Genomic DNA, 22,043 nt, shown 5'->3' on the forward strand with positions numbered 1-22,043 from the left:
ACAGCTCACAAAACACTTCCTGGAAGGTTTCCAGAAATGAGCCAATCAGAGCAAAGATTGGGTTCAAGGAGGGGGAGAGTTCGCAGAAAGGGCTCAATAAATTATATGCCAAAAGCTGAGAAAACAAATTGAGCCGAAGAATACGAATCAATTAAGTTGTAAATGAGAAAAATAGCAATAATTAAGTAAATAAAAAATAACTGCAGCATACCAACAGACGACACCTAATCTATTACTGTCTAAGTCCGAATGAGACATAGGCTAGTCGATTCTAATCTATCTGCAAAGCTGGGCTAATTATCTCCTAGATTGAAATGGCATTATCATCACATATTAGAAGAGTAATAAAGTGCATACATGTGTTTTCCAAAATGTCACATTGCTCATTTAAAAATAAATGACAGCAAGAGGTGTTTTGCTGTGTGAAATGTTAGCTGTGATAAAACTGACTGCAGATGATGAGCTGAGGATGAAAGATTTTTCAGGAAGCAGTGCTGGCACACAAATCCAGCCACACAAATACACAACACTCACTTGCAGTGTTCTTGCTGTGTGATATGGTGTGAATAGATCCAGGTGTTTGTGTTAGCGGTCTAAAACTTTAGTAGGTTTGTCACTGATACTTGATATTACACACAGAATAGAAACTCTTGAGATATTTAAGCACTCATTGTGAGAATCTGAAGCTGTAAGTAGACTTTAATTTAATCAGGGATGCATTTTCAAAACCATTTTAACCATTTTAACTTAACACACAGTTAATACCTAAAGGTCTGGTTTCAGAGAGATTTTGTGTCAGATGAATATGCACGCCGTGGTTATGGCGGTGAATGGAAAACAATGCGTCAACAGCACTTAATAAGTATGTGTTAGGTCAAACTGTTGGTTCAGCTTGTTTTGTATTCAGGACGGGAACTGTGTCATGCTGTCATCGTATTATTTTCTCTCTCTCTCTTTTTTAAATCACTAATGCAAACAGATATGTTGACAAGAGTCAAAGTAAAGGTGGATGCTGCTGTTAGATGACAAAGCAAATATGTCAGTCAAAGCAGAAAAATGAGATAAAAGCTGTCCCACTTCCAATCTTTAGAACTTCATATCACCTGGGAAAACTTCTACCTATTTTCCATAACATAAGATGTCAGACAATTACCAGCACAAGGAGAAGTGGAGGAGCTTAGAGAGCAAAGTCTCAGCTCATTCTTCTGGAGATTTTGAAGGTAAGGAGGAGAGACAAATTTAGGATGAAGGAACAAGTAAGACAGAAAAGTGATGAATTTACAACAAACATTTAAGACGCTTGACATAGTTGCACCAGACACATTAACGTGAGCTATTTACACAGATAATCTAACAGTTTCTCAGTGATAGAACTGAGGGTGATGTGAAACAGTGGCGTTAAATACCTCCAGATTCGTTCTTGCTTTTCTCAGCACATCACGGGTCCTCGATACTACAAACACAAGACAACAAGGCTTGTGACTCTGGTCACTGAATAAAAAACACATTCCTTTGGCAACCTCACCTGTTTAAGTGAGTTAAACTTGAGAAACTTCACAGAGGAATTTCTCTTCACTTTCAAGAAGGAATGTGCTGTTTTTCCTGCTAACAAAGGTTCACTACCTCATACCTTTGCTAGGTCTTTTTCTTTGACCTTGTCATTTCTTTTAGCAATAAATGGCACGCTTGTGCGCATAAACACTCACACTGGTTGACAATGAAGTGCTCCATACTCTCCTTGGTGCGGCTGGTGTTCCTCAGTCTTTGTATCGTCCCCTTAAGAACCTCTTCCTGCTCAGATATACGCAGCTTCAGGGACAAGATCTCCTCCTGCATGCACTGCTCCTATTCCCACACACACACACACACACACACACATTTATTAAAACTTAACAACTCAACGAGGTCATACAATAAAACTGTCTGCTCTTCAAACCTTTCTGAGGTTTTGGATGGAGGGGTCAGTGCTGGGAAGAGCTGCTCTCCAAAACATCTTCAGCAAGGACAATGCCTCCTCTAAGATCTGCCTGAGAGTCTTTGTGTTGGACAGAAGACTCTTCACATGACCATGATCCAGAATCTGCAAGAAGAGTTCAGTTAAATGTACATTATTACTATGATTGCTATTTGTTAGTGTTGGCCACTATTTAGATGTTGGAAACAAACCAGCTCGCTGCTCTGTTTCTGGTTGCCCCCCTGCAGAGGAAGGCTGATGCAGGCCTGCAGAGTTGTCTCCATGCGCTGGATCAGGCTGCGGCCTTCGAGGACTTGCTGCTGCAGAGCACTGAAGTCATCCACGTGACCAATAGCGTGACGACCGTTACGGTTTGCAAACGATCCATCAGGTGCCTCCCCCTCCAGTTCAGAGTGGGGATCAAGAGGGTCTGCTGGGGGTAACAGAGCTTGAAATCATTTTTTGAGAAAGACTTTTGACTGGTATGAATATATGTTTTCTGATGCAAAGGGGAGTTTAGTGAAGTTTGGAAGTAATTAAAACATGCAACGACAGGCAGATTAAGTTCACAGCAGAATTATAACAAAGTAGGGCACATTTCTTTAGAATAAACCTATAACTTCTGGTCAGACTGAGTTGCAGTGATGCAGGTGCAGTTAAAGTCACACCATTTGCAGTGCTATGGCTGTCATCCAAGTCTGAGTAGGGGAGACCAGGAGATCCACAGTTAAACAAACCAATGTCCCTGACGGGTGGAGACGGAGCAGGGTCTGTGGAGCACAGACATACACAAACTAGCCTTGGACACACTTCAAACCACGGCACAGCACAGTAAGCCTTACAAACATGATGGGTTGCAGTTTTCTTAAAGCCTCGTTCTTACCATGCAGCAGCTGCCTTCTATAGAAGTTTTCTCTCTGAGGGCTTGCAGTGAGGGTAGAGAGAGATGGAGTCCGAGGCGACCCGACGCCTAACTTTTGTTCTAGCTGCTTGTGGAGCTCTAGCTGTTTGAGGGCGCTGCTCTCCTGAACACTGCTCTGCAGCTGTGCCCGGAGACTCCTCACTTCCCCAAGCAGCTCGCCCAGCTCCACTGGGAGACCTGTGACCTCACACAGGTACCCTGAAACACACATACAAAAGCATTGTAAGCCATTTTCCAGCACATTTTTTTTATTTCATCAATCACAAGAAGGTGCCAAAGAAAGGCAATCAAAATACACACACCTATATAAAGCTAACTGCTGAAGATCTGGTGATTAGTTAGAAGTGTGTTATTTTTACCTCTAAATGTGTTAAAATATTATTTTTACTACTGTTTAAAAGTGTAAAAATATTAACAAGATGTTTTTTAAAATTAGGAAATCATGGGTTGAAATTTGAACAATCCTTTCCAAAGCTTTGTCATGTTCCCTTTTAACCACTAGGTGGCACCAAAGTACAGCGTTCAAAAGGACACACTGCCCATAGAGGTTCAAACATGAGTAAAAAAAAAAAAGACAGAAGACTGTGCACAGCTTGCTTACAAAGCACAAAGTCAAACTTACCATTGTTTGACTTTATGCTTGAACACACTCGATCATAAACATGGAGCTCACCCTGCAGGGAGTGGATGAGTTCCCTGCTCTCACACAGCTGCTGTTGGAGCAGAGACACCTCATGTTGTAGCCTAGCAAATCAGAAAAACATTATAACTTGTTACAGTTAAAAGTAACCACACAAATAAAAATAAAAAAATCTTCTCAGAAAAACACACCAACCTGTTGGTTTTCTCCTGTCCAGCTTGCCGTTCCTGTCTAAACATATGAATCTGCTGTCCCTGCTCTTGACTGTGAGCTTGTAGGCGCCTCAGCTCCTCCTTCCACTGTTCAGCCTCCAGCTCCGACTGCTTCAGCCGAGCCCGTGCAGTGAACACCGCCTCCCGCAACTGCAGCACCTCCTCATTTGTGTCTGTGTGAGGAGGACAGACCCAAAAGTATCATGTGAATGTGGCTCAAACCAAACTCCCTTTGGTTCAGGTTAGATTAACTTTACGATTAAAACACCTGTGTTGGCTTGCAAGCGCGATTGTAAACCCAGATTTTCCTCTTTTAGGACTCTGATGTCATTGGACAGTTGAGTGACTGTGTCCAGTCCCTGAATATAGATGTTTGTTGGAGCTCCTGAACAACAACAACAAAAAAAAAACCACATTAGTATATTTCTTAGAAATAATGAACAAGTGTTATTCAGTTGTTTGGTGCAACTCAATTATGAGAGGATACATCACCTCCATCACGACCAGTGGAGGCTAGTTTGTCTTCCAGCTGCTGTCGGAGCCTCTCATTGGTTCTAATGGACTCCTCCAGACGCTGACGGAGACACCTCACCTCCTGCAGGTGTTCCTCTATCAAATTTACCCCTGGAGGAAATAAGTTGTTTGTTAAAGGTATCGCGACAGCTTAAAGGAAAAAATAAATTAATTTAAATTTAAGAAAATATTACTAAATGCATAGGCCATCACACCTGCTTGGCTGCTTCCCAGTTGGTTTCCAGAGTAGCTTCCACCTGGCTGAACAAAGTTTTCTGCGTCCCACAAGGACCTTCCAGTAATTACACCTGAATCAGACTTCATGGAGGGGCCCTCAGGGGGGCCACCCATCTGGTACTGTTGAAAGGTATGATGAGATAGCTGGCTGTAGCCTGATAGGTCTTGCTGGTTGTGGGTACTGGGTGAAAGACTGAATGGAGTCTTGTCATGGGGAGTTCCAAAACCTGCAAACACACAGAAGAAAGCTTGTGTGAAAAAGATGTGAAAGGAGTCACGGGAAAGCAAGAGTTTAATGTGAGAGAAAGATGGTGGTTTCAGCAATGTCTCTCTGACTCCCTCACCCCTGTTCTGCTCACTCATCTGTTTGTACAGCGAGTCCAGTTCTGGGCGAACAGCAATCACAGACAAGGCCCTCGGTCGAGGGTCTGAAGTGACTTCATTACCCCAGATGTCAGGGTCAGGGGGGACAGGGAAGGAGGAGGAGGCAGGTACATTGAAAACAGCTGGGGGAGAATGACATAAAGGAGGAGGAGTCATGAAAAGCTGATCCTTGGTACTTTACAAGTCTTAGCCATCCCTGAGCCCTGTACCTCTGGCAAGCCGACTGGTTAGACCCACAGTGGCAGAGCAAAGCATGTTGGGACAGCTGTTGGAAGACTTGAGGTAACGATGAGGAGGAGGAGGGAGAGATGGAAGGACTAAAAGAAGGGAATGAAGGGTAAAGGGATAGAACGAGGACTTTTATGGAGAGAAACAAAGAATGAATCCAAAAATACCGTCTGGTTCTGATGTGTGTCCTCGCTGTTGCAGCCTGAGTTCATCCTGATATTCTCTGGTGTCCAAATCTGAGCACAGGTCCAAGTCTTCATTGGTTTGGTACTCATCAGATACCATGGAGGTCCTGTCTGACTGGTCAGTGGTCTCAGAGAGAGCGCGGCAGCTTGATGGAGTCTCAGGACGCTGCTGTAGTTTGGTATGGAGCGACTCGATGAGTTTGTCTTTGTGCTGCAGCTCCTTACTCAGCCTGAACGTGCACACAGAGATGAGAATCATCTATCAAATTCTGAATGAACATCAAAGTTTTTACTTTGGCATTTTATGATTTAGACAAAATGAATAATTAATCACAGGATGAATCAAACATAAAAATAATCTGTCAACATGTTTAGTGAAGGTGGGAGAGAAAAAAACAAGCGACATACTTCATCATTTATACAACTATTACTACATCTTGTAATGAACAGAAATTTTACTTTTATTTATTTATTTCAAACTATAAAAAGGACTTTGAAAAGAACAAATATTGATTACAACAAATAAAATAAGTTTCTTAAGTTCAAAAAAGGGTTTCGGAAAAAGTTGGGCACTTATCTAGTCCAAAACCCCCATGTCGGTGACACCATAAAATTTTTTACAGCATGAAAAATACAGTAATACACATTAAATTCCATTACAACGAAACTTAAACAGTAAACAGTCATAATACACACAATAAATCACAGATGTCAACATACATTGCTTTAAAAAAATTACCTTATTTGCCTCATAACTTTTAATTATCTCATCTTTTATCAGTTGTTTAAATTTTCCTATTGATTGACATGATTTTATTTCTTTACTGCAGCTGTTCCAGAGCTGAACTCCTCTTGTAGAAACACAATGGAGTTTAGCATTTGTTCTCACAGCTGGTTTTTTGAAAATGGATGTTCCTCTCAGGCCAAATATGTTCTCTCTTAACTGGAAAAGATTTTGGATGCTGCTGGGTAATTGATCATTTTTGACTTTGTACATAATTTGAAGTATCTTAAATTTTAATAGGTCCTCAAATAGGTCCTCATATTAAGAACAGTATGTGCACAAAAATAAAAATAAATAAAAAATACACAAAAAACACTTCACCAGGCTTTTATTTTTCACAATGCTTAGCAAACCATCTGATAAAAATAAACCTGTCCACAGTCTATGAGTATTTTTTGCATCCACAAAATCTGCCAGTATGGCAATAAGGGAAAAGCGGGGAGGGGGGACCAAGTTGCTATGGAGATGATATTCTTATGTAAAAACTATCTCAATTAATGTGTGTGTTCCTTATTAAGATCTGAAAGATGAACGTCTTTCCTTTATCTCCAAATGAATATCAAAATGTCTGTATGTCTTGTTATATTGTAAACAGAGACCAGAATCTCTGCGTATGAAGCTGATCTGAGGCATCTGAGCATCAGTCCAATCAGGAAAAAGCAAAAACCAGGAAGTGCACGGCTTGACGAGCTTTATCTACTGGGAGAAAATATAGACTCTGTGATGTCCACTGATTGGTCCATTAAAACTTTGTAGATATTAAGAAAATCTCATTTAATTAAAAAAATGTCCTCACAGGAACAGACGCCGCAGTACGAGAAATCCCTTAATAACGGATTTTGTTTAAACACAACAGGATGCTGCTCAGCGGGATAAAACTGATTCAGACGTTTGCAAAGAACAATGTCCAAAGCCTTCCTAGTGGGACGCCTGCAAGATGTCTATTCAACTACAGCACCCTAAATGACCTTTGAGTGTGGATTAGCGAGCGTCTATCCCCATTAGCAGTCATGTGGAAGACTCGCATGTCACACTGTCACATGACAGAGTACGCTAATGACAGGAGTCAACGCTCAAAGTTAATAAGCTAAAGCTGAAAACTTTGCAGGAAGTAACAGATCAGCGAAGTGAAGGTGATTCCACAGTTTTATCTTGACGGACATTTAAAGGCTGGGATTTTTTATTTAATGATTTTTACAAAATCTAACATCAATAAGTATATGTGTACATTGGTATATAATATAATCTTAATTGTATGATGAAGGGTTGACTTGTTGCAAATTATTATATAGTTGTCTGACCTTAAAGCAAGCAGCTCGTGGCCTGCCTTGTCATCGTGGCTCTCTGCGTGTTGTCCTGCCGAAACAAAATTGGAAAGATGAAGAAAACAATGAAAAACAAACAAAATGGGATTCAGTATGTAACACTGTGATGAAAAGATGTTGCTTACGTCCACTTATCTTGGTGACAACTCTCTGTGCCAGGGCGGTGCTCTGAGCCAACTGCTCTCTAAAGCTCTGACCCATGTAGTAATCTACGTCATTGGCCCTCAGGAGCTCCTCAAATGCCTGGGAATTGTCAAGAATTTAAGTAAGTTTAAGAAATTTTGACAAGAAATATTCTGCACCCCTTATTTTTGTAGAAAAGTGGTAAATAACAGTTTTGTAGCACCTTTGTGGTATCTCCCAAGTGTTGGGTCAGGATGTGGCAGACTCCCTGCCCCTCTCTCATCCTCTGCCTCAAGTGGGACAGCTCACGAGCCTGTGCCTGAATCAGAGTGTTGTACTTCCTGTGAAAGCAGAAAGAAGAAGACCCAGAGGGAGCAAAGTAAACCACAATATGAATACAGATTGTAGTTTGCTAAGAACTAAAAGCTTTGAATCATATGACTTTGCCTTATCATGAACATCTGTTGACCAGTTTCACATAAAGTAAATGTGCCAGAGGGGAACACAGGAATAGAAGAAGCACCAGGAGTAATAGGCAGAAGCCCTTTTCCCAGCTTTCATCTCTTTCCACGTACCCAGGCCAGGTGGCACACTTCCCTTCCTCTGCTTGGCCTTTCCCCTCCACTTTGCTGCTCTTTAACTGAGCCTCCAGTGAAGCAACTCGTTCCATCAGTTCTTGCAGTTCCCTGCTAGGCCTGGGGCTGGAGCGAATTCCTTGGGTGTCAGACATCCAGCCTTCATCTTCTTCCACACCACTGGGGGCTGATGTCTCAAATGCCCAGTTCACCTGAAAGATGGGGATAAAACACAATAAATCTGTGGCCTGTTGCTCCGAACCAAGAACAAGTTATAGGATTATGTAGGGTACCTTTCGAGGCGTGCGCTCCAGGCTGGAGGCGTAGTCGCTGGTGGTGGACAAAGAGCGAACTCGCAGCTGAAGTCCACGGATTACTTTGTGGCAGCGCGTCAGCTGTGAGCGGAGATCCTGAACTAGATGCTGAAGAGAGGCTGACTCATCTTGTGTTTCATAACCGCCTCTGTCGCTGCTGCAGTTTCCTGCTGAATACCAGCCACTGCCCACACCTTCAGAGCTCTGATGATGGGACAGCGACGTGCACATCTCCAGGTCATCAAACTCTGAAAGGACGAGAGATTAGGACATGTACAAAGAAACAAGAGAAATCTGTGTCTTTTACAAACAGTTTGCTCTTTTGGTTTCCTCGAATCACCTGGACTGCTGGTGTCTTCTCTCTCTGCTTCGTTCTCACTACGGCCACATGTCTCATAACCCAGATCCTGGAGGTCCACCTGCACCTGCTTACTGGCCTGCTGGACAGATGTCTCTGCTGCAGAGACATGATGAAATAACTCACATCAGATCCAGAAGACTTGTTAGTTCAGATGTCTAATAGCATATTAGCAGTTCTTTACAAACTGAAGAGAGACTCACTAAGTAGATCTCTGTAGTCCTTCAACTGTTCAGCCTGAGCCTGAACGGTGGCTTCAGAAACCATCAGCCTCTCTTGAAGCTCTCGGTTCTCTTGCTGGCTCAGAACCAGGTCAGACTGAAGGCAAGCTGCTTGCTCTCTGAGACCCTCCCCTATATCCTGCCAGAGCACTCCCACCTCACTGCTGCCACCGGCAGGTCCCGCATCCTGCAACACCAAAAGGGGTTCAGTTACCACGGAAAGACTGAAGTTTCCCCAAACACAGGCATTAACAATTGCTCTACGTTTAAAGGAGCCAACTATATGTCCCTACATGACAGGATGTGTGATAACAATTCTGGTTTAACCTGTGGAAGCTTTACTAACCCACAAAAATACCTAAAATTCCAATTTCCCTACATTTTAATCTAATAAGTGTTGCATCAAACCAGTCTTTCATCCCACTACAGATGAGTGATTTAATTAATTTCTTCAGCACCGTACCTTAGAGGATCTACTTATTTCAGTCAAAGAGAGAGAAATAAAGCTATGATTGGCAGCTAGCTTTAAACAAATGTATAGAAAATGCCTTACTGCCTCAGCTTGATGGGATGTCAGGTCCGGGGAGCGTGGTCTCATGCAGTGCCTCTTTCCTCGCTCGTTGCTCAGAGTTGCACAAGGAAGGCCTCGCTTCCCTGAAAGCACCTGTGATGTTTCCATCTCTTCATCTTCTTTCCCACCGACCTCCTCCTCCTCTTGGTTGATATTCTTTTTAACATTTCTCTTCGGCACCACAGTTCCAGCTCGTCCCTTGCTTCCTGTCAAAGCACGGTTCTCCTCCTGCAGCCTCTGCAGGGCACTCCTAGAGGGGGACGGAGACAAAAGTCAAACAACACTGGAATAAAAGAAAACTTACAAGCTCTCAAGCATCCCAGCATGGGCAGAAAGTCAGTGAAAACTGATTTTACTACAAAGAATATGAAAGATGTACCTCATTTCAGCCATAGAGGAATATCCATCCTTTTCTAGCTGGTACTTTATTTCTTCAAGCTCAACTTCAAGTCTCCTCTTTGCTTCCTCAAGCTGCTGTAGATCAGCTTTCTGAGAAAACACCCCGCTTACGAGCCCTGCAGTCTCACATTCAGCTTCTTCAGTCTTCACAGTAGCCTAGAAAGACAGGAAAAATACTTTTATTCTCTTTGTTCTGACATTATTTGGATCTGCATTACTGCAAACTAGATTAACAAGTGAATGTATTAAATGAATTTACCTGAATGGAGTTCAGGCTTCTGCTGGTCACGTTGTTGTCATCCTCCTCTATGCTGTCTGTGAACTCTTCACTGCTCCCATCTTCGTCATCTCCCTCCTCCTCTTCCTCATCTGTGCTGAGCTCTGAAAACACAATAATCAGTTAGGGACAACATCTTCTACCGTATGCCTTAAACTAAAATCTTAACCTGCAACTAATTCTCTGATTCTTGTTATTTTCAATCTCTCCTGCTCCAGTCTCTGTCTCTATCCTCAGATCCGTCTCTGCACTGAATCGCTACATTGGAAGTCATGGGACTGAAGGAAAATGTTGTGTCATATGCTGCCAGCCAGCCAAAAACACTCCTGTTCAAACCAAGTGTTTGTGTGTGTTTATGAGACAGGCTTTAAACATTTGAAACTGACACAGGCCTTAAATATCCCAGCCTTTTAAGGAGCTAGTAGAGATGGTGTTCCTGCATGTGTAATAAATTTAGTTATGAAATATGCACACACGGAGACACACAAAGATCAGGAAAGGAAGGTTTGTTTCCAGTAAGTAAGCTTTCAGAAGAGGGACAGGAAAAAGTGAAATAGTTACTAATAACACACAGCACAAACTGTGCAGGGTGAATCTGGGTTTTCAGTGTGTCCACAGATTATTGCATTTCTGTCTTTTTATGAGATTATATTTAAAATGTGTTTAAAGTGACTTAATTTATGTATATTTTCAATAACCAGGCAGGAAGACCAATGCATTAAAACACTGACCTGCTACTGATTAAACAAAGTAGTGTGTATACTAAAAGGGTGGAACGTGGGGCTTTATATACACACTGACACTTCATAATCCCACTACATATTCATAACATGGGCTTTGTTTTGTGGTATTAACTTACACAGATTATTAATTGTTTATGTGTGTGAGAGTATGTTGTTTGTGATATGGAGCCAACATCCCTTAACGGGTCAATTGTGAATATCCGACTAGGTATTACAGTTAAACAGCCATGCAAACATGAAAACCATGCCACAGTCTCATGCATGAGGGAGCAAGGACACAAAGAACAACTATGGACTCCAGTATATATTACTGCATGATATGGATGTTTACACATCAATGGCATATTATTCACAAATCTTATATTTGTGATTGCTTCCATTTTCAGCATGTTTATGGTTTGTGTTCTAGTAGAAAATTCAATACCAGGACAAACAAAACTAACTGAGGAAAGAGAGGAAGAGAAGTAAGCGGTTTCTGTCTTAAGGGTTCAGACAGGTAAAACACACTAGGGAGCTTTTTTAAAGGTGAAGGACGAAGGGTATAATCAGGGACCAGGATGGGGGGAGGTGTATTTTGGGTTTGGGATATTCTAAGAAGAAATTCCCAATTAAACACAACAAAAGAAATCCATACCAGAGGTGCTTTAAACAAGGAGCCAGCACATGTTTATTTTTAATGCATTTAAAGTACAAAAAAAGAAAAGTCTTGACAATGGTTCCATCTTTCCAGCCAGATGAGAATTGGGGCACAAATCTCTAGAAAATGTCCTGTAGTGAAAATGCTAATATAAACCTCTAATGCGCAGGTATTATTTCATATCTCTTGTAATGTGTGCGAACTGGAGAACTGCTTAATATACTCCTGCTATCTCAGTACAAAGCATCAACAATAAGCAAATAAATGAAAAATTACGCATATCTCAATTGATTACTACATTATTATATGAAAGCATCCAGAGGGGCTACCAGCTTATATCCAATATGCTTGATTTTCTGTATCATGCATGTCTGCAGGACTAAAAAGTTTCTAAAGCAGAGACAGACATCACAAAATGTCTTATGAAAGTTAAAGGTTAATACTGGAATGAAATAAAGTACTTGGCTGTCTTTTTTAGATTTGTAACTTGGACCTTTGTTGAGCACGCGCACATCATGTTCACAAACGTATGATGCAAAACAAATGATGGATGGTGAGACATTTCACTGTAAGGCATGAACTTGAATCTCTCCACAAGACGGAACTTCACTGTGACAGTAAGGCTGGAAGAGTGACACCGCTGAGAGACAATACACAGAAATGGCAATACAGAACGGTCAAACTACAAAGCAGGCAGTTTTGATTTAAAAAAAACAAAAAAAACAACAACAAAACATTCACACCACACTCAAAACATATTAATAAATAAAAACTCTGAGTTGCTCATTTTCATTTCACATTGGTTAAACAGAAGTTTCTCTGTGGGGAGTGCTGGATAAAGCTGCCTGCAGATTAAAGGTCAGATTCTGGTTTGAAGCAAATTACGCCTGTTATATATTATATGACCACAGTCTTTCCTAAACTTGACCCTCAGTAGTTACAGGCAGCTTTATCTCACATTAACAGTGCCAGTTTCACTCAGTGGTGCAGAGCATTCAGGAGCGTTAGTGAGAGTGCGGCCTGCAGCCTTGGAGGCTGGACCCTGCCCATTCCCACCTCCAAACTCAAGCTGTCTTTTAGTTGCCCTCTCCAGTGCCAGGGCCATACTACGGGTCCTGGTCAGGACCTCCTCCAACTGTCTGCGGAGTGCCTGAACTGAATCTAGCTCCATGTGGAGAGCTTGGATCTTCTTTGAGCTGCTGCTGCAAACAAACAGAGGGAAACATGAAGTTGTTTTTCAAGCAAACAAAGTAAACTTGTAACAGAAATCTGTGCAGTCACAGGACTTGGTTGCAGTATTCTTACCCTTCACTTTTATGAACCTGCATCAGATTTTGGTATAATCTCTTCTCTGCCTTGAGGGCTTCATTCAGCTTGTTGTATTCAGACACTAACTGCTCCAACACACACTAGAGCACAGTGGCGATCATAAAATCATCATTTCAAGCATAAAAAAAATGCCTGAACATTTTCCAAGTGATGTAAAATCTTACCTGGTGATCTGTTTTGTCTTCTGTGACAGCTTCCTCTGACTGGTGGTGAGGCAGAGACAAACGCAGAGCAGAAAGCTCCTTCTGCAGTCAGAGAACATAAAAGCGCATAACATTAGAAAACTGGTATTTTTGGTGCATCATCCACACACACACACAGATACCTGAGCCTCCATGTCTTTCTTCAGAAGCAGCTGGATCTCTTCCTTCAGATCATTTATCTCTGCTTCGCTCTCCTTTGAATATGGCTGCACAGCCTCTTCTCGGGTCTGAATCAGCTCCTGATATAAAGCGTAACACTGAGATCAGGTAAGCAGAAAACAAAACAGGAGTGGAAAAGCAAATGAGGCGCATGTTTAACCAACTACTTTGATAAAGGCTTCCTTCTCTTTAAGTAGACTCTGTAGATTCTCCATCTCTCCTCCATTCTCCCTCTCCTTGCTCCATCTCAGCTCACACAGTTCCTGTTCCGTTTGTGTCAGCTGTCTGCGGAGCTCCTGCAGCTGGCCCGTCCGCTCACTAATCACCAAGGAAAGCCTGTAGGAGTAGTCCTGACAGAGAAAAGGGGATTAATCCTCTTATTTTTGCTGGTGTGCTCTATCTGCTAGCAGCCCCACCACTACCCACCTGCAGATACTGGTCCTTGGAGCTCAGAGTGTTCAGCAGATCTTGGACCTGGGCTTGGTGTTCGGTGGTCTGATGACTGCGGTCTGACAGCAGCTCCTGAAACAGCTTCTCTTTCAGAGCTAACCGAGCTTTCAGCTCCTCCACTACCTCAGTGGGACCAGCCTGGACTCTTCCAATGAGGGCAGCTGTCAGATCCTACACACAAACACAAAACCAAATGCACCCAGAAAGAGCTGTGTCAGCACATCTATTGTATTTGTGAAAACAAGTAATGCAGGTTTGTTCACAGGGGCACAGCTGCACTATAGAAACCATAATAGAGGCGACCTATGGTAAATGTGTCTTACCTGTGTCTCCTGGCTACGTTTCTGCAGGGCTGCCTGCAGCTGGTTAATGATGGTATCCTTCTCTCTCAGAGTGTTTCTCTCCTTCTCCTCACTCTGCTCCTTCAACCACTGCAGGTTCCTGTAGGCCTCTGCTGCCTGCTCCAGCTCCAGCTCCTTCCCTCGCACCAGGGCATCCAGACTCTGACCGTCGGAATCAAACGTGTAACCAAAAAGAGAAATGAAACACCTCGAATACATAACCCCAATCAGCTGTAAAAGTAAACAGTCACTCTGGATTGTGTGCATGAGCGTACCGTGATGGTCTCCTCGTTGTTGGACAGGATACAGCGGAGTCTCTCTAGGTCTCGTTCCTTCTCTCTAAGTGCCAGCTGTAGTGTCCTCACCTGGCCTTCGCGTTCTTCCACGCAGCGAAACTTGTCATCAATAGAGCGCTGCAGGAAGCAGGTAGGGAAGGAAATCAAACATGTGCTGCTCAAGGCCATCAATATAATATTCATATTTTACTTTACAGCAGACTGTTTTCAGCACCTCCAGAGCTCTGTCTCTTTCTTTAATCCGCTCTTTTAACTTCTCCAGCAAGGCATCTCTTGGTTTGGAACTTCCTGTTGACTCCAACATCTCAGAGAACTCCTACAGATAGGAACATTTAAGGACAAGATAAAAAAAAAAATCTGCACATGTATTTGCTTCTGCATATATCCATGCAAATCCAGAGTATGTGGGTTTTTGTGTTGCCTTTAGCTGCTGCTCCTTGTCCTGCAGGGAGCGTTTGAGCTGTGCGATGCCCCTGTCTTTTTCCTGCATCACTGTGTGTTTTTCTGCCTCACTCTCCTTCAGAGCTGACTCTTTAGCTTGAAGGTCAGAGTGTGTTTTCTGAAGGGCTCTTCGCAGGTCCTGCAGCAGGGAGACTACAGGTTACACACATATCATCATGCTGCTGGTTTCATTACCCTAATCTGAACCACACTCACCTGGTTGTGTTTCTCAGTAACCTCCCTGTGTTGCAGTGCCTCTTGCAGATCAGAGTTGAGTCTGTCCTTGAATCTCAGCAGGTCATCTCTTTGCCTCTGGCTCTGTCTCTGGCTCCTCTGGCTGGCCTCCAGCTCCAGTCCAAGAGAAAAGAGAGAGCTCTGCACTCCAACCAGCTCGCTCTGCAGTTGCGCGAGTGTCAAGGATTCATTTACCCCCACTGGAGCCTGGAAAAAGAATGATCAGACACCAAGATCAGACAGATTGAGAATGGTTAGAAAGAACTGACTCTGTGTCTGGGATCCCAATCTAATATACCACAATATAGACACAAGAGCGAACCTCGCTTTGAGAAAGCTTGTTCCGATGGGCCAATTCCTGCAGCTTGCACAGAGTAGCGTTTTGTCCTTCTATAAGCTGGTACAGCTCCTTGGCCTTTCAGAAGAATTAGAAAAATACCCCATAAAACTATAAGAAAATCAAACTCATCCTCTCGCATGTTAATCTACAGCTTAGTGAACAGCAAGCACACACACCTCGCTGTCTTTGGTGCTAATGGACTCAGTGAGGCCTTGAATGGTTCTTTCCTGACTCTGAGCAGCCTGACGGAGGGAACGCAGCTCACACTCCATTTCATTCAGCTTCTCCTGCAGCTTCTACAACGTAGAGAACAGGACATTAGGCTATCATCACACCTCGTACTGAAAAAGAACACCCAGCTTAGATGGATGCCGTTTCTGTGCCGCACCATATTGTTGGCCTCGCTCTCATGGATCTTGGCTTGCAGGGATTGCACCTGAAGCTGGGCTTTCTGCAGCTCACTGACACACTGACTAGCCGCACACTCGTACTGGTTCAGCTGGCTCTGCTGCTCTTCGACAAGACTCTGCAAAATAGAAATGAGAGAGTTGTTACTTAAAATAGCAAATAAAATTATGTAATCTGCTCATAACTTGCTCAAGTGATATGTAACTGCCTGGTTTAACCTGGCAGCTGAATTATTTATATATAAAAAGCCAAAAATTAATGACAGAATAATTGTAAACATAATAACTACTACTCTGGATTGTGTAACACTACAGGCATAAAAAACTTACATACACTCTGTTTGTTTGTGAGTCAATACAAAAAAGCTGTGACGCAGTAGAGCCACTGGACTGGTTTTTAAGCATCTGCACGCACGAGTGAGCTCAAACCACTCCTATTATCTTTACATAACTAGAATATAAAGCTTCCAATAGTCAACTAGTACAGGAAGAATTATGCATTATATTTCCTTGTGCACTCACTGATGGGTGGTGCACAATTCAAATAACTGCAAGTGGATTTAGGTTGGGCTTTCTTTTGTGAGATATCATTAGATAGTGCTACTGTAGTACCCAGCCTGTATTTAGAGGACAGGGTGGTCTGACATTGTGTGGATCGCTTTGCCTCAAGGGCTCTGAGTGAAAATAGGCCAGTAGTGGAGTCACTGTGACTTAATGTCTCCCCTCATCTAACCTACTTCAGTCAGCAGTCTGTGACTGAGGATCTAACAAATTCTTCCGATGGAAAATTACTGAATCCTGGAAGAAATGCAAACCTCCATTAAGGATTATTAATATGAGGTTTTTAGTATTTCACAGGTGTAAAGAGATGCATAATAGAGCAGAATATCCAAAGCTTGAATTCATCTGTTTGAGGGTTGTTTCTTTGCCTTAAAGTGTGATGATTTTTTCATTTAGTGATGAACTGTGATGGTTAATTTTTACTTTATAATTTTAAGAATAAATATTTAACACAGGTGAACATTTACTATTTGCTCCCTCCTTTGATTACATTAGTAATGACCTCATTTTGTGTGCATAGTCTCTCTCTCTCACACACACACACACACTAATTAAATAATTAGGCTTCACCATGTGCAAATGCTTACCTACACCTGACTGCACTCACAGTGAGTGGTGTTTCCATACATGAAAGACTAAGTACATACACACACACGCACACACTCTACCACAGCTCACATCCTTCTGGGTCAAAGCATTTGAAGAGGCTGTGGGTAAAAGAAGTAACTGACAGCTGGATTACAAAGCTACTTAAGATAAAAGGAAAGTGTGGTGGGAACGTCGAAGCTTGCAGGGTGCTGCAGATGCTGCAGTGTTGCAAAAAGAAGGTGAATTTCTACTGTAATCAACCTGCAGCGCTAAAACGCTGCTTTTCAGTACCATCACTGTTCTTGTTAAGGTATTATACCTGGTGAGGGGCTGGGGGAGGATATTCTCTGTACAAATCTTGCAATAAATCTTCCATGTCAGCCAAGCTCAGGTCTTGATCCTCCCCAACATCCAGTCTGATCAAAGGTGTGTGTAGCTCTGGTGTTGACATGTGGTTGTCTCTATTTCCATCTGGGGTTCCATAAGACATTCCCAGAACAGGATCAGGGAAACTAAGCCTTGTGCCTCCATTTCTGGAGTTCTGTCGAAATAAGATGGGCAGCTTGCTCCCCTTGGTGGTCCGAACTGGCCGGTGTACAGCACAACTCTGCAACAAACAGAGGGCCAGAGAGAGAGTGGGTCCTGGTGCGACTGAGCCATGTGGTGCCCCCATGTGCTCCTCAGACAGGGAGTCAGATATGTGGTCTTCTATTGCTTCCCTTGGGGAGCTTAGCGGTCCATCTGTTATGGTTCCAGGTTGGGTGTATTCTTCAGCTATCTCCAGAGATGCAACAGAGGGGCTGGAGCTGGCTCGTCCAGCCAGAGTTCGATCACTGTCTGATGTCCTGGAGGGGTCCTGTGACCCAGGGACCAGAGTTTGAGAAGACGGAGCTTCTTCTGAATCTTCTGCATTTTTTCTCTCTGCATGTCCAGCATCCCCAGTCACACTCCCTCCAATAACACTGGCTGAATATCTGGTTGATGGCCCACAGGAAATACTCCGTGCCAACTTCCTGGGCACCTTACACACAGCTTCATAGTCTGAGTCTGTCACCCGCCAGTAGGAGCATCCCCGACACCTTCTGGGAGTGCTAGGCGTACAGCGGTGTAAGCCTGTACCTGTCGCCTCGGACCCTGGACCAGCAGAACACTGAGGGTGGTGGTTATGGTGGCCATCCAGGCTGTCATCAGCCCAGGACTCGTATAAAGAGTAGACCAGATCATCCTGGAGTAGGGCACAATATTTAGCATGGGTTAAGCCTGAAATATCCACCATTCCATCTCCAGATTCATCTTTAGCAGATGTTATGGCACCATCCTCTGAATTTGTTTTCCGATAGAGCCCACCAATACACTGCCTCAGTCGATGCTTCTCCTGCAAGAGCCGTTGCAGCCTTTCAATGGACAGTGCCTCAACACGGGCGATGACTGTGTCAAAGCGGTACATGCGATCCAACATAAAGGTGCACTTAGAGCAGGCAAACTCTCCTCTGCCATCCCGGGTCAGCTCTTGCCCCAGAGCATGAGACAGCAGCACTTGCAAATTGAGTTTGGCCGTGGGGTGGAAGATCCATCGCCGTTGGTTGCCACAGAGCTCCCGTCCACAAATACGACATGTCTCCTTCATCTTGAGATCAAGCATTCTAGAGGTTTTAAATATCAGCAGAATCTTGTTTAGGCTGCTTTACACTAAAGTGTAGGATACTTGGATCCTTGTAATATCTTTATTTAATCTGTTAGATCAAAGGTGTCAAATATGTTGATGTGTAGATATGAATAAACATATATCACAAAAGGTCAACTTGAGATAGGTCTTTGCAGTCAGTAAATTGACTAATGATCAAAAATAGGTAGACTTGTAGAGAATGGCTTCATGTTTGTTTCTTGACAGGACAAAAATCTTGGGGTAAAAGCAGAAGCAGTATCCATCAGTCAAGGATCGCCTTCCATTTGCGGTAGGTGCAGGTGCATAGGGAATATGGCGCACACAGAGTATGTCTCCTCATTCAGATGCGGTGTTTGTACGTGCTGTGTTCCTTCTCTGTCAATATTCCGCACTTTCGCATGTCCCAACACCACCGCACGCGCCTCTACGCCAACACAATTCGGCTGTTTCGGACTCACGAGCCGCACCACGCGGCGCCGGGTTCATCATGACCGGGGAGCGGTAATAATCCACCGGCCTCTACACGGAAGAGACGAAGAAACAGCCGCACGGGGACAATACTCTGACACGTCCACCGGTGTCTCTGTACGAACAACAGCCTCCCTGCTCATTTCAGAGCCGGTACTGATGGGTTCACAAGCGGACACGCAGAGCGGACCCGACGCTCCGCAGAGTCGGGGATCCTCCGGATAGATAACGATGTGGCTGCCCGAGACAGACCTGCAGTGGCGGAGCGCACCATTCAGGAGAAATAGGGGTGGACGAGCCCACTACAGTCAAACTGGGATGCTTACAGATTATTAATGACTCTGATTTCAATCTAAAACTGTAGTTTGTCCTGTAAAACACGTATATAAATTTAAAGATAGGGACTGAACAGCTCTAGTTTGGATATATTGGTAAAGAGACAGAGCGATATCCCCCTGGGAGTCTGCTACTTCCTCCTGCCCGGTTTTCTAAGCTCTGTGCGCCTGACTTAACAGGTGAAATGTTCAGCTGCGTGATATATGAATGAAATGACCCAAAGATCCTTGTTTGTTGTTTTCTGTTGTCTGTGTTTGTACCCTAATGACTATTTTGACACAGGCTTTTAATACACCGTAGTTTTATTTCAGCATTAAATCTACATTAATAGCAAGACGTTAATAGTTAATCATCCCATATTTTATTTAGCTTCTAATGCTCAGTTTCACCTTCCATTAGGATTCTTTTATATAAAAAAAAAAAGTTAATTAGAGAATGCCTCTCATTTTACACATGTTTATCCATCAATACTATGTTGCTAAAATGATTGAAAAACAAAGACTATTACAGCTTTGTGACCATTGTCATTGAGGTACACCAGACAACTGAACATGCTAGAAGTAGATAAACAATTTGAGTCAGTTTTAACATCGAAAACTACAAATATCAAATATTTTCAGCAATATATTTACTATCTAATGTCTGTACCTTTTATGATAAAAAGTTAAATTGGAAATAAAGATCAGTTTAAATGCTAAGTTGTACATTTGTCATGACATGAATTATGAAGATTTATGATCACTAAGCACAGGTACTTATACAGTTGCTTGACTTACAAACTCAACATTCTGCCAAAAAACAAATACTGCCTAAAAAATGGATCTATTTTTCTATCACCCCCGTTGCCATGGTGTTTATATAAAACAAAGATTTGAATGTCATGATCAAACAACAAGAGCTTTATTCCGCATTTAACAGTGAAGGTTTATCTCTGCAGTGAAGCACAAGCAGATGGTCACGCTGTGACTTCAGGGCATACCATCCAGACACTTTTTACCCTCCAAGCGGGTCTACTGCATCAGGACAGAGTGATCTTGCACATACTAATTACTGTGTTAGTCAGAGTTGTAGGTCTTCATCACTGCTTTGAGGGGGTTGATTTTTTTTGTCATTTGAAGGTTAATTAGTGAGCCTGAGACATTTTCTCTAAGCCAGACATCTCTGTTGCTGATAGTCACATGCAGGAGGGATGCAAGAGAACAATTTATAGATCTCTAGTCAATCCAATCAAATGTCAACTTTGGTAGCTTACAATTAACCCATTACAATTAATTTATCCTAAAAAAGAAATCTTATATAAAAAAAGTGGAATAAGGATTCAAACTATGTTAATTTCCAGCCTCCTCTTCCTCCTGTCAGCAGTAATATAATGGCTACATGTCTGTGGTGTCTGGGGAGCTAATTGAGAGCTCTAACGGCTGATGTCTGGCTGAAACAACAACACAACTTGATATCAGTCAGGGAGTCTCTGAGCACTCAAAGGTCGACCTGACCTATCGACATCCTGGCTAAAACCAGAGCTGCTAAACTCCTAACCAGAGAGATAGCTGCTGTACTCACATGTATGAAATTAGATAGCTAATGGAGAATGCACTAGCGCACACACACACACACACACACACACACACACACACACACACACACATGCACACACATGCACACAGCATGACAAATGACAGCTAAAGTCTTTGTCAAGTGGTTTAGCAAAATAAAAACATTTTGTGAAAAAGTTCTGGCTGCATAAAAAAGTAAGTAACACCTGCATTATAGATTTACTGCAGTCAGTTTTTGGGACTCATCGCCTATATTTACGGCAGCAATTGCTTTGTTAAAAAGACATTGCTGACCAACTAAAAACACGCTCACCTCAAACCTCAGTTTTCTGACAGTAGTTGCAACAGTTCAGTCAAAATGTCTTAATAATCTTCTAAAGTTGGGATTCTATTAATGGTGTGCCCCTAATATCAGATGCAGCAAAAAAAGCTCCATGGCATGATCCAACCTCTGGTTATTTTTTTTCAAAGTGATAGTTTCCTTTTAGGTTTATTTATTATACACTACTTTGGTTTGTAGAACATAAATGTGGAAAACTGACGATTACTTCTGCATATCTTTAATTGTGGTTTCCTCCATAATTTGGTACATTGTGCAGTGTAGCTGCTCAATTCAAACTAATTTAAAAAAATGAATGAGACAAGTCGTGTGAATAGACTGAATTAAACTCCCTGAAATCACACGCTGATATATCTTTATAATATTGCATGAGATTTAACATGTTAAATTTGTCTTTATCTATGATGATATGTTCTACATTGTAATTCAGCCGAAAAATCCAAGACAAAGCATGAGGCATTTTCTTGCAGCTCTGCTTAAAGTCTTATCACACTGGTTTGTACTGACAAACATCATTTATCCGACCAACAACTATTCACACAGATTTTGCAAACTTCCTTTGCACTTACCAAAGGAAACTTGCACTTTGACACACAAGCAGTTCCAATACAACTATAAAAACTACTCAAGAGGAGACTGCTTATTTTCATTTGTGTAAATATTTTTTAAAAAAGTCACTTATTACATGCACATCAACTTGTCACACTATAACACACTTTTTCAAACTTC

At 42.5% G+C, this 22,043-nt stretch overlaps 2 protein-coding genes across 9 annotated transcripts in view; both read right to left on the minus strand.

Annotated features, from left to right (window-relative positions):
• Window positions 1-22,043, minus strand: part of LOC306758382 (myomegalin) — a 37,087-nt gene that overhangs the window by 3,128 nt on the left and 11,916 nt on the right. Inside the window, exons 7-45 of one of the 8 annotated variants that reach the window (XM_079243704.1) lie at window positions 15,784-15,921; window positions 15,572-15,691; window positions 15,378-15,470; window positions 15,038-15,262; window positions 14,802-14,960; window positions 14,595-14,696; window positions 14,360-14,497; window positions 14,067-14,246; window positions 13,720-13,914; window positions 13,461-13,643; window positions 13,257-13,373; window positions 13,096-13,176; window positions 12,908-13,011; window positions 12,659-12,801; window positions 10,205-10,326; window positions 9,926-10,101; window positions 9,529-9,796; window positions 8,958-9,162; window positions 8,737-8,853; window positions 8,376-8,644; window positions 8,083-8,294; window positions 7,731-7,848; window positions 7,510-7,627; window positions 7,361-7,415; window positions 5,258-5,505; window positions 5,072-5,179; window positions 4,823-4,984; window positions 4,457-4,705; window positions 4,221-4,352; window positions 3,997-4,113; window positions 3,712-3,901; window positions 3,499-3,620; window positions 2,838-3,074; window positions 2,623-2,724; window positions 2,167-2,384; window positions 1,937-2,080; window positions 1,707-1,845; window positions 1,407-1,453; window positions 1,154-1,205 (exon numbers count right to left, since the gene is read on the minus strand). In XM_079243704.1, the coding sequence (XP_079099830.1) occupies window positions 1,154-1,205; window positions 1,407-1,453; window positions 1,707-1,845; window positions 1,937-2,080; window positions 2,167-2,384; window positions 2,623-2,724; window positions 2,838-3,074; window positions 3,499-3,620; window positions 3,712-3,901; window positions 3,997-4,113; window positions 4,221-4,352; window positions 4,457-4,705; window positions 4,823-4,984; window positions 5,072-5,179; window positions 5,258-5,505; window positions 7,361-7,415; window positions 7,510-7,627; window positions 7,731-7,848; window positions 8,083-8,294; window positions 8,376-8,644; window positions 8,737-8,853; window positions 8,958-9,162; window positions 9,529-9,796; window positions 9,926-10,101; window positions 10,205-10,326; window positions 12,659-12,801; window positions 12,908-13,011; window positions 13,096-13,176; window positions 13,257-13,373; window positions 13,461-13,643; window positions 13,720-13,914; window positions 14,067-14,246; window positions 14,360-14,497; window positions 14,595-14,696; window positions 14,802-14,960; window positions 15,038-15,262; window positions 15,378-15,470; window positions 15,572-15,691; window positions 15,784-15,921 (5,905 nt within the window). Of the gene's footprint in view, window positions 1-1,153; window positions 1,206-1,406; window positions 1,454-1,706; window positions 1,846-1,936; window positions 2,081-2,166; window positions 2,388-2,622; window positions 2,725-2,837; window positions 3,075-3,498; window positions 3,621-3,711; window positions 3,902-3,996; window positions 4,114-4,220; window positions 4,353-4,456; window positions 4,706-4,822; window positions 4,985-5,071; window positions 5,180-5,257; window positions 5,506-7,360; window positions 7,416-7,509; window positions 7,628-7,730; window positions 7,849-8,082; window positions 8,295-8,375; window positions 8,645-8,736; window positions 8,854-8,957; window positions 9,163-9,528; window positions 9,797-9,925; window positions 10,102-10,204; window positions 10,327-12,658; window positions 12,805-12,907; window positions 13,012-13,095; window positions 13,177-13,256; window positions 13,374-13,460; window positions 13,644-13,719; window positions 13,915-14,066; window positions 14,247-14,359; window positions 14,498-14,594; window positions 14,697-14,801; window positions 14,961-15,037; window positions 15,263-15,377; window positions 15,471-15,571; window positions 15,692-15,783; window positions 15,922-22,043 lie in introns of all 8 variants that reach the window. The other 7 variants (XM_079243699.1, XM_079243700.1, XM_079243698.1 and 4 more) reach the window with 7 other exon arrangements.
• LOC306758059 (uncharacterized protein) lies at window positions 17,265-18,593 on the minus strand (the record flags this gene model as incomplete). The annotated part of the gene is made up of 1 exon (XM_079243275.1): window positions 17,265-18,593. The coding sequence occupies one exon, from the start codon at window positions 18,591-18,593 to the stop codon at window positions 17,265-17,267; it is 1,329 nt and encodes a 442-aa protein (XP_079099401.1).

Source organism: Telmatherina bonti (assembly GCF_933228915.1).
Source record: "Telmatherina bonti genome assembly, chromosome: 7".
In the NCBI taxonomy this organism is placed as follows: Eukaryota; Metazoa; Chordata; class Actinopteri; order Atheriniformes; family Telmatherinidae; genus Telmatherina; species Telmatherina bonti.